At 48.7% G+C, this 17,334-nt stretch overlaps 1 protein-coding gene across 1 annotated transcript in view; it reads left to right on the forward strand.

Annotated features, from left to right (window-relative positions):
• The window catches only part of LOC129016782 (tensin-3-like), a 135,246-nt gene that overhangs the window by 104,026 nt on the left and 13,886 nt on the right, over positions 1-17,334 (forward strand). The window contains exons 9-12 of the mRNA XM_063655982.1: positions 427-510; positions 9,418-9,530; positions 10,628-10,688; positions 12,816-12,891. Of these exons, the coding sequence (XP_063512052.1) occupies positions 427-510; positions 9,418-9,530; positions 10,628-10,688; positions 12,816-12,891 (334 nt within the window). The remainder of the gene's footprint in view (positions 1-426; positions 511-9,417; positions 9,531-10,627; positions 10,689-12,815; positions 12,892-17,334) is intronic.

The raw sequence follows: 17,334 nt of genomic DNA on the forward strand, positions 1-17,334 counted from the left end.
CTTGAGTCTGCCTGCTTGTCTTGCACAGAACCCACTTAAAATGGTCTTTATTTAGGACGTAGGGTGGCCAAGGGACAGTTTTGGACACCAGCCCTACCACTTGCCTGCTGAGATGCCTCAGTTGGTTCTTCTGCAAGCTGGGTATTCAGCACTCTTAAGAATCATATCTTTAGATAAGGAGCTGTTATTTCAGATGAGAATTCTGACCCTGCACTATGGCTCCACTTTGAGCACAGTATATTCCTGCAGGGGAAATGAAGTCTAACAGGAGACAGGTGGATTGGGTGTGCACAGGTGCAGCAAAGGGTGAAGCCCCCTGTGGGAGCTGGTCGCTTTCAACAGCCATGAGACACATCCCCCATCACGCACCCACGTGGTGTGAGCTCCATTGAGTTATCTCTCTCTCTCTCTCTCTTTCCCCTCCAGCGCCGACCAGGCCCTTGACAGGATTGCAATGAAGAAGTTTTATGATGACAAAGTTTCAGCTTTAATGCAGCCTTCCCAAAAACGGTATGTATACATCCCCAAAGCCAGAGTGAAGAGGTGAATGAAATTTTACATATAAAAATGTGAAAACAGAAGAGGCATCTCTTCTGTCCCAATACCTAAATGGTATTCTTGGGTCATGCCAAAGACTGTGAAGGTGGTGGGGAGGCTTGTCCCTCCCGGAGGTTAAGGACCTAGCCATCCTGTGTGTCTGTGGTGAGAGAGAGCCCCCTATGCTGCTGGCTTGCACTGACAGGTAGAGGGAGGACTTGCTCCAGTTGGCATTTTCCTCTCTTGCAGTGAGTGTGTTTTGATTTCCATTATTATGTTGGAACTTGGTTCTATTGGCTAGACCAGGGGTCAGTGAACTCTCTCTGCAACAGACTAGAGAGTGGATATTTTAGGCTTTGCAGGCTACAGGATCTTTATCGCAACTGTTCTAACATGAAAGCAGCCCTGGGCAATATGGAAATCAGGGAATGTGGCTATATTCCAATAAAACTTTACTTACACAAACACATTAGCAGTTGCACTTGGCCAATTCTTGTAGCTCATCAGTTCCCTGAGGCCACGGAGTATTTTTCTGTCATGCTGCCCATCTCTCCCTTCTCTACTTCTGGGCATGGCCCCTGGAATGTGCTCAGTAAGTGGTGGGGAATAGCCATGGTGGGGTGCAGAACTTTCTCCTTTTGCTACCAGCCCCAGCAGGCTGAGGTCAAGAACCTGAGCAGGGCTGGCTGAGAGGCAGTGAGAAGGACCCACAGCTGGCTCCCCATCCAGGTGCACTTCCTCCACAGATGGTGACACCTAGAGCCAACCAGGTAGCTCCATGGCATATTTCAAAGCCCACAGCAGGGAATTTGTAGGAGAATTGCCAAGGTGATTGCCAAATGGTGTTCCGTTTTGGAGACAGGTAGTTGCACACCCGACCTTGTGTATGCAAGTTTTGATGCCTTGTATGTTTTCTCCAGTGCAACTGAGGGCTATATCAGCAGACACGGGGGTAGACGGGCAGAAAGGGATTTCAAGCATCACCAGAGGCACCTTTTCCTTTTGTCTTGCTATTTCCAATGGCATGGCTCTGTTTCTCTTGAAACCGGGTGTGTTGGAGGAACATGGGCTAGGGTGTGGGACCATGGTCAGCAACAGGGCCCACATGCAATGCAAGTTGCGTGCAGAAAACCTAGCATATTTTTTTTCAGAAAACCTAGCATTTTATAAAATATTTTAGTTAAACAGTCACTTGTGGTTTTTTTTTTGGAACCATTAAATGTTATTTCTTTGTTGAACAGTTTCCAAAATTGTGACATTCATATGACCTCCTGCATGGAAAATGAGGTGTAAATAGGGAGTAACTCATGCAGAATGCTTGGCACACAGGAAGTCCAGCTGTCGTCTTTCCTTTTTTTTGGTTCTTATTTCTTACGGCACCAGCAGCTTGTTTATAACATTAAAAGAATATGGGTAAAGGGAGAAAATATCTCCTCATTTTCTTTTTTTTCTTTTTTTGAAACAGAGCCTTGCTCTGTCACCCAGGCTGTAGTGCAGTGGTGCAATCTTGGCTCACTGCAGCCTCAACCTCCTGGGCTCAAGCAATCCTCCCACCTCAGCCTCTTGAGTAGCTGAGACTATAGGCACACATCACCATGCTCAGCTAATTTAAAAATTTTTGTGGAGACAGTGTCTCACTGTGTTGCCCAGGCTGGTCTTGAACCCCTGAGCTTGAATAATCCTTCTGCTGTGGCTTCCCAAAATGCTGGGATTGCAGGTGTGAGCCACCGTGCCCTGCTCTTCTCACGTTCCCATGCCCAGGGATTTCATGCATCCTTCCCGTCGTTACACATTTGAAGCCAGAGCATTTGCATTGTTTAATGTTTGTTGGATTCAATTTTACATACCATGGTTAATCCCTCTGCTCCTGAGATTAGGGAAATGCCCCTTATTCCTTGCTCTTTTCTTTTTATCTTGACCAGAGCCTCCATGAAAAGATGCTCACCAAATGGTAATCGAGCATGTAAACGAATGAATGCATAAGATAGATCTGGAGGAAAGTTTGAGACCAGAAGAACGTGTGAGGACAGCTTGTATGGGAATAGGCTCTGTGATGGGAGGTTTCTCTGTTGTCCTGAATGGCCTGGGAAGTGGGATGGGTGCGCTGCAGGCTGTTTTAGGACTGAGCTCAAGAAATCATTTTAAAGTCAAACTCGTAATAATCACTCTTGAGAATAATTAATTAGCAAGGAATTTGTGACTGGGAAGCTCAGAAGTCTCAACAGCAACTCTGATGGGAGGTCAATCTTTGTTACCTTGTTTGTTACACTAAAACACCATGGAGCAGTTGGCCCATGGAGCTGACCCATAAAACTTAAGTTTTCTGTTTTTATACCTTCCTTGTCTTCAGCAAATCATGAGAAGCAGCTTGTTGACACCCCGGTGTGGCCTCCTGTTGGTGCTCATGACCACCGTTGTGTTACTGAGGCACCCCTGAACTTCCTTCCCTAAACTTGGAAGCCTTCCTCTTTGAGAAGTAGTTAAAAAGAAATACTGGGTGTGGCACAGTGACTCTAGCCTGTAATCCCGATTTTTTGGGAGGCTGAGACAGGACAATCCCTTGAGTCTAGGAGTTTGAGACCTGCCTTAGCAACACAGGAAGACCCCATCTCTATCAGAAAAAAAAAAAAATTAGCTGGATGTGATGGCACACACCTGTAGTCCCAGCTACTCTGGAAGCTGAGGTGGGAGGATCCCTTGAGCCCAGGAGTTGGAGGTTACAGTGAGCTGTAATTGCCCCACTGCATGCCAGCCTGGATGACAGAGCTAGACCCTGTCTCCTCCTACCCCCCAAAAATCCGGGTATAGTTTTGGTTTATTATCAGCATCATGGAAAAATATTAAAATTATTAACGTTTCTGACATCTCTTTTCTTTTCCGCCTTTCCTTTCTTTCTGAGAGAGTTGAGACAGCAGCACACGTTTCTTGGCCCCATCACTGAGTTAATGGGGAAAATCACAGGTAGCCAGTCGTTTCTTTGGGGAGCTGATCTCTCCTGCGTGTTGCCTACCAAGGTGACCCTGGGAGGCCCCACATGGGAGTCAGACCTAAGGCCATCAGTCATGTTGTCTATGCACATTTGGGTGTCCCTTTGAGGTAAAGGGAAGACAGACCAAACAAATGTCTTGGCATGCAGAAATCAGGATGTCCTAGAAATTATCCTATATAGTGTTACTGGTGGAAGGTATCTGAGTTACCAGCAGTGAATCCATAATTGAGGTCTGCAGCAACCTCAATTCTTGCCTGCTCAGAAGAAAGAATTTGACTGAGGGGCATAAGGCAGAAAAAGGGACAGAGACAAGTTTCAGAGCTGGAGTGGAAGTTTATTTTAAAAGGCTTTAGAACAAGAAAGAAAGGAAAGTACGCTTAGAAGAGACCCAAGTGGGCACATGAAGGTCAAGTGTGGTGTTTACCCTTGGTCTAGACTTCATAGGCTGGCCCACTTCCCATGTCTTGTGCCCCTTTCCCATGATTCTTCCCTTAGAGGGGGCTGCCCGCATGCATAGTGCCCTCCTTTTGCTTGGGAAGTGAGCACATGCAGTATGTTTAGGAAGTTGTATGCATGCCTATCTGAGGGTTTCTTCCCTTTTCTGGTGGTGTACCCTGAGAAGGTCATACTCTGCCATTTCTTTCTGTTAATGCACGTGCCTGAGAAGTTGTGTCTCCCTGGGGCCTGCATTCAATTAACAGTGCAATAGGCGTGGACCATCAGGAAATGGCCTCCTCCTGGCACCGGCTGCCAGTGTATCACTTTCAGAGAGGCAATGTGGTAATTGCCGAACCATTACCCGACATTCTCCTAGTGGGTGCGGAAAGAGCCCACTGCTGCCCTGCTCATGCCTGTCTAACTACATGTAAAAATGGCATTATTTGATTTTTGATATTTCTGTCATTTTTGACACACTACCTCAGGTGCCTGAAAGAATACTTTAAAGATACAAAGGGAGTAGTTTTCCACATTCTCTAAAGGATGAGGCTCCTCAGGTAGTCTCTGTAACCGACAAATGGGTTCGTTATTCAGTGCCCAGATAGAACCGATTTACCAAGACGGGAATTGCAGTAGAGAAAGAGTTTAACTCATGCAGAGCTGGCTGAACAGGAGACCAGAGTTTTATTACTACCCAAATCAGCCCCCTGGAAAATTTGGAGGCTAGGGTTTTTCAAAGGTATTTTGGGGAGAAGGGGGTGGCTAGGGAATGGGTGCTGCTAAGTGGTTGGGGGTGCAATCATAGGGGAAAATGGCCCTCTTGCCTCTGAGTCCGCTTCTGGGTGGGTTGCCAGAGAACAGTTGGCAGGTCAGGTAGAGCTGTCAGTTGTCAGAAATGCAAAAGCCTGAACAGACATCTCAAAAGGCCAATCTTAGGTTCTACAATGGTGATGTTCTCTCTAGCAGTAATTGAGGAAGCTGCAAATCTTGTGATCCCCCGAGTAATCTTTTAAGTCTATACCTGGGCAGAATTCAAGCTGCGTTCATCCTCCCAATGTGGTAGTCTTGCATTAGTTTTACAAAGGTGGTTTAGTTCTGGGCTATTATCACTTAAACTATAAACTTCACTTTCTCCTAAAGTTAGTTTGGTCCAAGCCCAGGAATAGCCAAGGGCAGCTAGGAGGTTAAAGGCAAGATGGGGGTTGGTTACATTAGATCTCTTTCACTGTCATATTCTCTCACTGTTAAAATTTTTGCAAAGGCTATTTTACTTCATGCCCCTGTGGCCCTTCCCTGCACATCCTCCTTGCTGCCCACAGCCTGCGGAAAAAGGGTGACCATTCCTCAGGGAGCCACACACTTTGCCTGGGCCCGGACATCCCCTCTGAGTCACCAACTCTGTGGGCCAAGCCACCTACACTCTGGCAGCATACCTCAGGAGAGCAGAGGCTGTGGCAGATGTGTTGTGGTCTACTCTGACCCTTATGTCCATGCAACTGACTCATCTTTGCAGCAATTCCAATGTGTAGGTCTCATTATTCTCCCCGTTATATGAGAGGGAAGGGAATGCTCAGCAGAATGTTAAGAAACAGCCCAGTCTTGGCTGACACCAACAGGTGGCCCAGCTCACCTTTCCTGGACGGTTCGTGCTGCCCCTGCAGCCATGGCTGACTCTGTGAGTGCTAGGAATGTAGAATGAGTAAGCTGTTGGGAAAGATGTCCTGTAATGATGGTTCCTGTTGCTTGGAAAAGTAACATTTGAATGCTGATTTTTATGCACCCACTTTTCAGACAGATTTAAGCTTACGTCTACTGCAACTCAAATGTTTAGGGAGATTTATGGAGATTCCAAATGGAAGTTTTTGCTGTTAGAAGTGACTGTGAATAATGCAAGGGACAACTGAAAATTTCAAGCTGCTTTTATGTTCGTTTGCTTACAAGTTAAAAACAATCCTTTAGTTTTTAAAATGTGCTCACTGGTTTGAGAAGAAGCATGGAAAACATCATCTCCAGGGAGTTATTGCCTAAAAAGAAAGAAAAGATAGCAATGGGAAAATAATGGAGCTGTTTTTATAAAGTAACTGGTTTCTAATCTTTCCAGCTCTGAAAACTGTGTTGACTAAGTAGGAACATTTTATTTTGGATAAGGCTGTTGGGATGGTCTTCAGAGAGCATCTGATACCCTAAATTGATTCATTTATATCTACCTTTAATGCCACAGATAAATACCATGTATACGAAGTTAAAGTTGATCCTTTCCATAGTCAGCGGGATGAACTAATTGTGCAATTCTGTCCTGTCATGTTCGTTTCCCCTTCTTTTCTTTTTTTACTTTGAGACAGGGTCTTGCTCTGTCACTCAGGCTGGAGTGCAGTGGTGCACTCTAGGCTCACTGCAACCTCTACCTCCTGGGTTCAAGCGATTCTCATGCCTCAGCTTCCTGTGTAGCTGGGATTACAGGCGCATGCCACCATGCCCAGCTAATTTTTAAAATTAATTAATTAATTTTTTTGGTAGAGACAGGATTTCAGCACGTTGGCTAGGCTGGTCTCAAACTCCTGACCTCAGGTGATCCGCCCACCTCAGCCTCTCAGAGTGCTGGGATTATAGGCGTGAGCCACCGTGCCTGGCCTCCCTTATTTTCATCCATACCTGAATGTTCTTTTCTTTGATACTGATGGTGGTTCTCTAGGAAGTCACTCACAAACTCGGTGCTATCACCTATGCTTGGCTATCTTTCTGCAATCTCATAGCATTCACTACAGCTTATATTTGCAGTGAACTTCGTTGTTTTTATAAGGCATTGCTATTTTTTAAATGTTTTTTAAAGGCATGCTTTTATTTGGGATTTTGAACAATATGTTGGGTTTTTTTGTTGTTGTTGTTGTTAATCTTATCTTATTAAGAAAGCATGTGAAGGAAGAAAAAAAATTACATTTACCTTAGCATTTTATGTCTTTAATTTACCTGAAAATATGATGCATAAAAAGTTGTTTTCTATAAAGGACAGATGAGAATTATATTCCAAGGGGTTACTTTTTGATTGGTTAAGCTATCACCTGAGCAGCCCTTTGTAGACTGACCTGGGAGGTGATGACTGTTGAGAACTGGTTTTGGGGAAAGGACTCTGGAGTCCTGGGTCCCAGGCAGTGACAGCCTCCTTCCCTTCCCCTCTGACCACCACTGGGCTTGTGGCCCTGGACTTTGGCCTTCTTTGGGAGCCTGTGGCAAAACAAAGTTCTTCTGCTGTCAGCTTGGCCCTCCTCATCTGAAGGAAATACTTCTTGTGCTTTGTCTGGTGTCAGGGGCAACAATTCCAGCGAGGCCACATCAGCAGAAATGAAGCTCTGTGACCACAGTATGGTACAAGACCTGGGTCAGGGAGAGGCTGTGGTTTCCCGGAGGATGGCTGTTTGCCCCTCATAGGACCTTGGCGCTAACTCTGGGCTTAGCTACTTGGACCCCTTATGCAGCCATGAACAGGAGCCCCTCAGGCCCAGCGCTCCAGAGCCTTCCATGTTTGCATGAAGTCATAAAACAAACATCGACTTCATCTAGATGCCTGGTCCAGGTGCACATGGGGCACTGAGAACACCCCCAGGGAACAGGGCCATCTCAGCCACATGGTCACTACAGAACCGCCCAAGCACATGGCCAGACGGTGTAGGACTCAGTGTGCCACTGACAAACCGGACAAGCTGAGATGATTTCCCAGTGACCAGAGCTGCCCCGTGCTGGAAGAAGGGCGGAACTGCCCCAGAGGAGGTGACTCAGGCCTCTCAATCCGGGCATTTGTGGTTCCTCACTTTTACTCAAAACCAGGGAGCCAAAGGACCCATGAAATCCACAATGCATAAAATTTGCATGGTTAAAATTACACAATTCATGCATTCCTCTGCGTACATACAACGGAGGGTGAGAAGTCCTGTTGCCAGGGTAGAAAGTACCCTGCAGGGGAGGCGTGTGGGAGCTGCCTGGAGGTCCACTGAAGTCTGATCATTGGCCTCACAGGGTCCCCATGTCTCCAGGCTGAGCGTCTCTGTCCTCTGAGACTCTTGTGAGGTTTTGCCCTGTTCTGAGAGAGCAGAAGAGAAGTTTGCTGCCAGGAAGATGAAAATACTGACATGCCCTGTTTCTCACTATTAATTGTAACTGAACTAAAAGCAAACTCGCTTTTCAAACATTTTCCTAGTGGGTGGACTATAAGTAGGGTTTTCCTTTTTTTGATAATGTTTAACAGAAATCTCTTGTTTAGTTTGTTTGTATACAAATTTAACTGCTTGAATAAGGGACTGGGTGTGAATTGCCAGTGTAAGTGAGAGATTTTTTTCTTAACACAAGATCCGTGATGGCCGTTTCTGGCTTGGGGTAGTATGGTTGTAGGTGCTGGCAACACAGTCACCTGCCACTTCCTGCCTCAGTCTGCTGTGGCAATAGAGAGACGCACAGATTGTTAAATATTGCGGGGTTTTTGATTGTTTGGGTTTTTCTTGCAAAGAGTACAGTACTTTGGTGGAGACAGATATGGAAACACAGATTCCATGAGAGGTGTTGAGGCTACAGTGGAGGTTGTGTGGGTGCAGTGGCCACGGTGAGGGACCTCAGGGCAGGAGCCACGCCAGGCAGGGCACCAACAGGCAGGACAGGCCAGGGAAGCATCAGAGAGCTTGGCAAGCCTCCGGCTTGTCTTGTGGTCACTGCTGCCATGTCATGCCTCACGAGGACCTCAGCAGTCAGATGCTCCTAGTGTAGGAGCTTCCCTCTTGACCACCAAATGCTCATGGAAGTTGTGTGTGGTCGGTGTCGGAAGCATGAGGCTGATGCCTAGAATTCAGAAAGGCTGACGGCCCACATGGCCTTCACCTTTGGAGCTGGGCCCTGAAGAGAGAGGGACAGCAGGAAGGAGAGCCTCTTATCAGATGTGGTGTGGCAGGCTGCGAGATACGAGGGGAGTATGGACTCCAGCCTTTTCTTAGGGCTCTCGAGTATGAGCAGAAAGCAGCAGGTGCAGTGAGTGGTTCTGGGCCTGGGTCACGTGACCCTGCCATAGGTACAATGCTAGTGACAGAGCACACACCCACCGGTGTGCCAGGCCTCTGCTTCCTGCTGCTCACCAATGGGGATTGTGATGGCCTGTGGCCTGTGGCCTGGCTTTGCCTGGCGATAGGTTCAGTGGACAGGCACAGAGGCCTTTCAGGTGTGGGATGCTCAAGCCGAGAGGCCGGTTATGCCTTGGTGTCTCTGGTGCCTGGTGCCTGGTGCCTGGTGCGCTGGTGGGAAGCCCTCAGACCTGTGAGCGCAGCACCATGCTGAGAACAAACCCCAGGCTGTGAGCAGTGGACCGGTTCTCTCCCAGAGCCCCAGACCTAGCCAGGATGTTTCTCCTTGAGTTCCCTTCTCAGCAGGGGCTGAAGACACTTCTGGGAAGTCTAACCCAGCTGTCCGTTTTGCAGGTACGTTCAGTTCCTCAGTGGGCTCCCGTCCGGATCGGTGAAAATGAATGCCTCTCCCCTGTTCCTGCATTTTGTCATCCTCCACGGCACCCCCAACTTCGACACAGGTGGAGGTGAGTGTCCTTCATGATATGGCACCTGCGATTGGCTGGCCCAGACTTGGAGCTGGTCCTGGGCCCCTCAGTTTAGATAAGCCTCTGCTTTCCTTCCGAGAGGGCCCAGGGTCTGCTCCTCTGCCTCCCTGGCAATTGACTGTGTCCCCCTTCAGTGGTCAGAGCCCCATGTTTATGTGGTTGGGCCAAGTTATTTAATCAGGGGAGGGACTGGCAGCCAGCAAGGGGGATCAGAAATACCCCTGTGTATATGCACAGTGACTCGGGCAGGCAAGCATTTTCTGGGCTGCAGCCCTGGTGGGTCAGCTGTGCAGTTGGCCTTGAGGTCACAAGCTATGGAAGAAGCCCAGTAAGAGAGGCATGAATGCGACCCAGTCTCCCCTGATGCATCTCACAAGCCCGTCTCCTCCTTCTCCTTTAAAATGACCCCACAGGAAAGCACACAGCATGTAGCTGAGGGTGAGGGCCCTGAGCCCTCCTCCCTGTCCCACTTAGATGAGCACAGCACATGACTGGGGATCAGGGCCCTGTCCCCACATCCCCAGTTCCCCAACGGTGCACAGAGCATATGGCCGAGGGTCAGCAGGGCTCTATCCCTCCTCCCTTGTCCCATGCAGGAGCACATGGCACATGGCTGAGGGTCAGGGCCCTGTCCTCTCCTTCCCAATCCCGTGCAGGCACACACAGCACATGGCTGGGATTCAGGACCCTTGCCCCTCCTCGCCAGTCCCATGCAGGTACTTGCTCAGAGGTTTCTATTGTCTCTGAAGTACATCTATACCTTCAGGTCCCCCGGGTCATCATGGCCAGAGTGACCTTGCCAAGCTGCTAGTTGGTTTTGAAGCAGCCTGGCTTCAATTCAGGAGCCTTTGGCACCCTTTGGATAAAGGTCAAACTGTGTTGCTCTGCAGGCTTCTAGGACCGGGTCCGGCCTTTTCCTGCAGCAACCCTGTGGCTCCATGCACTGCCTTCCCAAACCTCAAAGGCCGCAGGTGCAGTCTTCTGGTCTCCTCGTCCCTTTCTGTCTTTCTGATTGCCAAATTCCTGTTCGTTCTGTACCGGTCATGCCTCTACAGACAGTTGTGCCTTTCTTTCAGTGTGCCGGCCCTTTCTGAAGCTCTACCAAGCCATGCAGCCTGTGTACACCTCCGGGATCTAGTGAGTGCTGCTGCTGCTGCTGCTGCTGCTGCTGCTGTGGGATCTGGATGGCTCAGGGAATTGCAGCTGAGCCTCAGGTGCCTGTCTAGTAGGAAGAGGGTGGGAGGGTTCAGGTCAAAGAATGCCAAGAAGCCAAAGAAGAGTCCAGTCGGGAAAACCCTCTTATGGCATGTGCTCCAGCATCACGCCTCGGCCCTCCCTCCTGCCCTGCACAAGTGTCTTTGGGCTGTCATACCAGTTGGATCCATTAAAGGACACAGGGGCTGGAATTTTGAGGGGAGAGAGGGCCATTTGCTTTTTGGAGTATGGTGGCACCTCGGTTTTCAAGGGGGATTGATTCCAGGAACCCCTTTGATTACCCAAATCCGAGGATGTTCAAGTGTGTTTTATAAAACAGCATTGTCTTGAACTCCTGACCTCAAGTGATCCACCTGTCTTGGCCTCCCAAAGTGCCAGGATTACAGGTGTGAGCCACCGAACCCCTGGCCATCATGGTGAAACCCCATCTCTACTAAAAATACAGAAATTAGCCAGTTGTGGGGTTGTGCACCTGTAAACCCAGCTACTCGAGGTGGAGGCAGGAGAATCACTTGTACCTGGGAGGCAGAGGTTGCAGTGAGCCGAGATCGCACCATTGCACTCCAGGCTAGGGGACAGAGCAAGAATAAAAAAAAAAAAAAAAAAGCCAGGCTTGGTGGCTCACGCCTATAATCCCAGCACTTTGGGAGGCCGAGGTGGGTGGATCACGAGGTCAAGAGATTGAGACCATCCTGGCCAACATGGTGAAATCCCATCTCTACTAAAAATACAAAAATTAGCTGGGCATGGTGGCATGTGCCTGTAGTCCCAGCTACTTGGGAGGCTGAGACAGGAGAATTGCTTGAACCTGAGACACAGAGGTTGCAGTGAGCTGAGATCGTGCCACGGCACTCTAGCCTGGCGACAGAGCGAGATTTTGTCTCAAAAAAAATAAAACAACAACAACAAAAAACTGGCATTGTATTTACATATAACCCATGAGCATTCTCCTGTATACTTTAAATCATCTCTAGATTACATAACAATACCTAATTCAATGTAAAGGCTGTGAAAATGGTTGTTACAATGTATTGTTTTTTAACTTCTATTATTTTTTATGGTTGCATTTTTGTTTTTTATTTATTTCCCACAATATTTTCTATCCCCAGTCAGTTGAGTCCATGAATGTGGAACCCAAGAATAGGGAAGGTTAACTGTGAGCATATTGGAGAGAGTCCTACGATAGGCTCTCACTACTGTGGTTTTTCTTTCTCGCTCCTTTCCATTTTGTTTTTTATTTTTATTTATTTATTTTTTTTGAGACAGCATCTCGCTCTGGCACGATCTCTGCTCACTGCAACCTCCACTTCCCAGATTCAAGCGATTCTCCTGCCTCAGCCTCCTGAGTAGCTGGGATTACAGGCAGCTGCCATCATGCCCAGCTAAATTTTGTATTTTTGTAGAGATGGGGTTTCACTGTGTTAGCCAGGCTGGTCTCAAATTCCTGACCTCAAGTGATCCGCCTGCCTTGGCTTCCCAAAGTGCTGGGATTACAGGCGTGAGCCATGTCCGGCCTCCTTTGCATTTTAAACAAAAGGTAGCCACACATCCCCCAAATTTGTATATATTTCTGAGCTTTCTTTGTCTTTTTGGATGTGGACAGGCATTTTATGAAAAGTCAGTAAAGGTAACAAATCTCACTACTCACAAAGAGCTGTTGTCACATTTCTGGGTTTGCTGTGGGCCCTGTGTGCACTGATGTCACTCTGGAATTGCACCCGCAGTTTGTAACTGAAACTGTGGCTGTGCCCACCCTGGGCCCCTTCGTCTAAGGCTGTATGGTCGTCTCCAAGCTTGGGCCTCTGGAGTTGGACCTTAGTCACTTCAAGTCAGTCACTGACCGTGATGATGCTATGAGGACCCTCCATGGCCTGGGAGCTTTCTTTACCTTTTTAGATTCATTTAGATTCTCAGGAATTAGATTCTGGGCGGATTGGGCATTCTGTGTAATTTCTGAGTTTTTGGTTGTAGGGTTGCTTTTCTCTACATGTATTCTTCCCACGAAATTATGAAGTTGCATAATGATCTGCCTTCTTCTTCATCCCAAAGCAACATTGGCCCAGAAAACCCCAGCAGGATCTGCATCATCATCGAGCCGGCCCAGCTTCTGAAGGGAGATGTCATGGTGAGTGCCCGCCGTGGCCGCAGATGTGTCTGTGTCCCCACTCTCCCAGTGGTGATGACTTGAAATCATGATTCTGTGTTAAAAAAGTAACCCCCACCCCCCAAAAAAAGTACCCTGTAGGAAGAATGAAAAGTAGCTTTTATCTTAACACTGGGGTCCCCCAGCCCCGGGCCGTGGACCTTATCGGTCCGTGGCCTGTTAGGAACTGGGCCTAGTGAGCGAGCAGGACCACCTGAGCCTCCCGTCAGATCAGCGGTGCCATGAGATTCTCATAGGAGTGCGAACCCTATTGTGAACTGTGTGTGCGAGCGATCTAGGTTGCACACTCCTTAGGAGAATGATGATCTGAGGTGGGTAAAAATATTGAGGCGCCGTTAGCATGGAGATGTGGATAATTCAGCCATAGTTTACATCTCAAGTGATGTGGGCGATTGATGAGAAGGCGGTTGAAGCGTCTGGTGAGTAGTGCATGGTTAGGAATAGCCCTGTAATAATTTGAGCAGGCGCCAAGAAGTGAGCGGAACAGTTTGATCCTGAAACCATCCTCCACCAGTCCATGGAAAAATTGTCTTCTGTGAAACCAGTCCCTGGTGCCAAAAAGATTGGTGACCACTGCCTTAAGGCATTTAATTAACTTTCTGAATAAAACTATTTTAATTAAAGGGACGGAACAAATCTTCATTCTTGATTCTCTTTCATTCTAGAGCCCCTTGAGATATATAACCTGGAAATTAATGTCCTAACTTGGCCACTCACTTCGGAGAACCCCTGTATTCTGACTATAATTTGCATTCTTCACATGATCACAGGCCTCCCAGAGTGTGGGTGCAGAAATAGAATATTTAAGTATCATTAATAGCCGAAGTGTGAAATACAGCTGGTGCAATTACAGCTTGATTAATGGTCAAAACAATGATTTCTCCAGATAATTTTGACTCTTGGGTGTGTTGGTTCTTGGAGGAGATTAGCCATTACATAATTACATTTTTGCCTTTTATCTTTCTTGAATACAGACAATTCATACATTTAAAATAATTTTACGAAAGTTTTTTATCTGAAATAAGGTAAGCTTTTAAGGCATATAATATGACTTTCAGCATGCATAGAATCATAGAATGTAAAGATTTCATGGCCTTGGAAGACCCACTTCTATAAGGCAGTAGGGTGAATTGAGAATTAGCTTTTCATTGTATTATAAATGCCCTGTACAATGTTTTTGAGGATATTCATTAATTTCCCCGTAACCCCTAGATTTTAAAATCTTAGCTTAGTGGGTGGTGAACTCCCTACCTTGCTGGTCCTGAATTCTTACAAAAATCAAATCAGCGAGGATCGAAAGTGGAGAGGATTGAAGATGGAGACCGTCTAAACCCATCCATGCCAGCGGGGTCCCTCTGGGGCCTCCAGTTCTGTCCTGTTTCACATGCTCACCACCTAATTGAGGGGTTCTTCAGGCCTGGAAGGCAGATCTGGAACAACAGCCGGGCCCAGCCCTTTTCAAGGCATTGAGTAAGCACTTTATAAACATCTTGCCTCCCATTTCATAGGCAAGAAAGCTGAGGTTTGGGGTGCGTCATACGTTTTTATAGACGCGTTTCCTTAGCTCTCTGTTCTACTGTCCTAAGGAGGAGGACCTGGGCTGGAAGTCTGTCCTCAGCGGTGCTGTGCTGCAGCGATGGTGCAGCATCCCTGTGGTTGGAAGTGAGAGGGAGGACCAGGAGGGGAGAGAGACATCCGCTCTGGTGTTCTCTCACATCCTGTGGTCCAGAAGGCAGCCCTGGGCTTGTTTCCTAGGAGACTTCACCCTGGAGGCTACTTCTCCCAGGACACTTCCTGGGATTGTTGGACAAAGGGCCTGAGTCTTTATTGAGCACCGGCTATGTTCAGCACTTTACTCCTCCACCCACTCTGGAACTGGGTCCAGTGTTCCAGCTTTAAAGAAGAGGCCGGGCTGGGTGCAGTGGCTCACGCCTGTAATTCCAGCACTTTGGGAGGCTGAGGTGGGTGGATCACGAGGTCAGGAGATCGAGACCATCCTGGCTGACACGGTGAAACCCCATGTCTACTAAAAATACAAAAAATTAGCCGGGCATGGTGGCGCGCGCCTGTAGTCCCAGCTACTCAGGAGGCTGAGGCAGGAGAATGGCATGAACCCAGGAGGCAGAGCTTGCAGTGAGCCAAAATTGCGCCACTGCACTCCAGCCTGGGCGACAGAGCGAGACTCCGTCTCAGAAAAAAAAAAAAAAATAGTAGGCCAAGAGAGGCTGGGGGCGATGCTGGTAGGATTTGCACCCGCCCTCATCTTGTTTGCATAGTGTTCTACCTGCCCTGGGAGGCAGCATCTCAAGGGCGGGTGCTCCCCAAACCAGATCTTCAGTGATGAGTAGTTATGGCCCCATGACCCAGTCCCTTTAAGATGACTCATGGGAGGCAGCTGAACAACTCAGTCATGGAGGGTGACCCTGTGGCTTCCCCCCTACCCTCCACCAAGAGCATGGGACAACCCTCTCCCCTGGGCTGTTTATGGGCTGGTAACTGCAGGGTCTTCCTGAGACCAGGCGGGTGGGGCAGTCTCCTGGGAAGTGCCTGGCTCCTCTCCTCTCTTCCAGCTACCTCCTCCTCCACCTGCCTCCTCCTCCTCCTTTCTCCCCTTTCTTCTCTCCCACCCCACCTTTACAAATTTCTCCCTCCTCCTCTTGCCCTTCTTCCTTTTCCTCCTCCCTGCTCCCTCCCTCCTTCCTCCTCATTATTTTCTGTGGCCCCTTCTTCCTACTGTCATTCATCCAGTAGTCTTTTTTTTGAATGTTTTGTGCTTTTTGAGTCCCTGTGCTTGGCTCTAGGCCCATGAGTGAAGTTTTTGCCCTAGGGATCCTGTTGGGGACATGGGCTTTCTGGCAGGAGGGAACCTGCTGCTACTGTGTAGCCCACAGAGGCCTTGATGAGACGGGGTGGGAGAGGTCACAGGAGGACTCAGATGGAAGTGTCCTGTGAGTTGGCTCCAGGTTGGAAGGGGTGTTATTATACAAACAGAGATGCAGCATCCCAGTCTTGAGGCACCCACAGAGGCTGATGCTGTTGTTAGGATGTCTGTCTTGCAAGGAAAGTCGTTGTCTTGGAAGGTTGAAACGAGATTTTGTAGGGCTTACATATTTGCATATTTTGTTTTGGGAAATGTTAGACCTCTTCCCAGTGAAGACCATACTTAGGGTTTGTGAGGATTAAATGTACTCAGTCGCATAAGTCTCCCAGGACAGCACCTGGCGGAGGATGAAACGGCATCGATGTGACCCTGCGGCATCACCAGGTCACTTTCCTCTATCAGACCAGACTGTGGCTTAGTCTTTGGGGCAGCCACTGCCTCTTCCCTCTGGAAGAACCCCCAGCACCCCACCCACCCCACAGGCCCTCTCCCCACGGTGCTGCGTCCTATCCTGTCCCACCCTGTAGTGGGCACCGCAGTCCAAGCGTGTGGTCTGAGTAGACATTACATGCATCTCTGTTGTAGCAGTTGGAATGAGGCTTTGAGTGGGTGGCATGGGTGGGACTTGGAAGGTGTGTGGTGGAGGTGTGGGTTTGGCACTTGATAACTGAGGCAGGCCCAGGAACAGGGTGGGGCGGGGTGGAGAGGGGCCATGAGTGGGTGAAGGAGGCGGTGGCCTCCTTTCCTCAGCGTCCCACCTGCAGCCCTTGGGAGTCTTCCCACTGGCCTCCAGGCCACTGTGGGCTGGCGTTCTCCAGCCTGACATCTCCTCCTGGTCCTCTACCTGTTGCTGGCTCTAACCTGCTTGGCATTCAGACTGTGTGTCCCTCAGGCCACTAGAACCCGCCAGCCGCCTCATGCTGCCCCAGCTGATCCCGCCATTCTGTCCCCAAGCCCTGCTGATCCAGCACTGTCCACCCACCCTGGCCCTGATCGCTCAACTCAGGCTTCACCGTTTGGTCTCAGCTTAAACAGCAGAGGTGATTCTCCCACAGTCCTGGAGGCTGGGAGCCTGAGATCCAGGTGTGGGCAGGGTGGTTTCTCCTGAGGCCTCTCTCCTTGACCTGGAGGTGGCTGTCTTCTCCCTGTGTCCTCACCTGGGCTTCCCTCTGTGTGTCTGTGTCCTCATCTCTTCTTCTTACAAGGACACCAGTTATCATTCATTCGAGCCCAGCCTAACGACCTCATTTTAATTTACCTTTGTGAAGACCCCATCTCCAAACACAGCCCTATGCTGAAGTGCTGAGACCTTCAACCTATGGATTTTAGAGGGACACCATTCAGCCTGTGACAACTCTGTTTATTAAATAAACCTCTCTTAGAAAGTTTAGTAAGATTACTAGTGCAGTCAGGTGCCATTGACAGCCCGGTCCATGTGGCTGTGGTTTGTCAACAGCCTTTATCCTGAGCACGTTCAGCGTGCGGCCTGCATGAGAGGATGTGGTGGACATGAGAGTGGGCAG

The sequence above is a fragment of the Pongo pygmaeus genome, chromosome 19 (genome assembly GCF_028885625.2).
Source record: "Pongo pygmaeus isolate AG05252 chromosome 19, NHGRI_mPonPyg2-v2.0_pri, whole genome shotgun sequence".
Taxonomy (NCBI): Eukaryota; Metazoa; Chordata; class Mammalia; order Primates; family Hominidae; genus Pongo; species Pongo pygmaeus.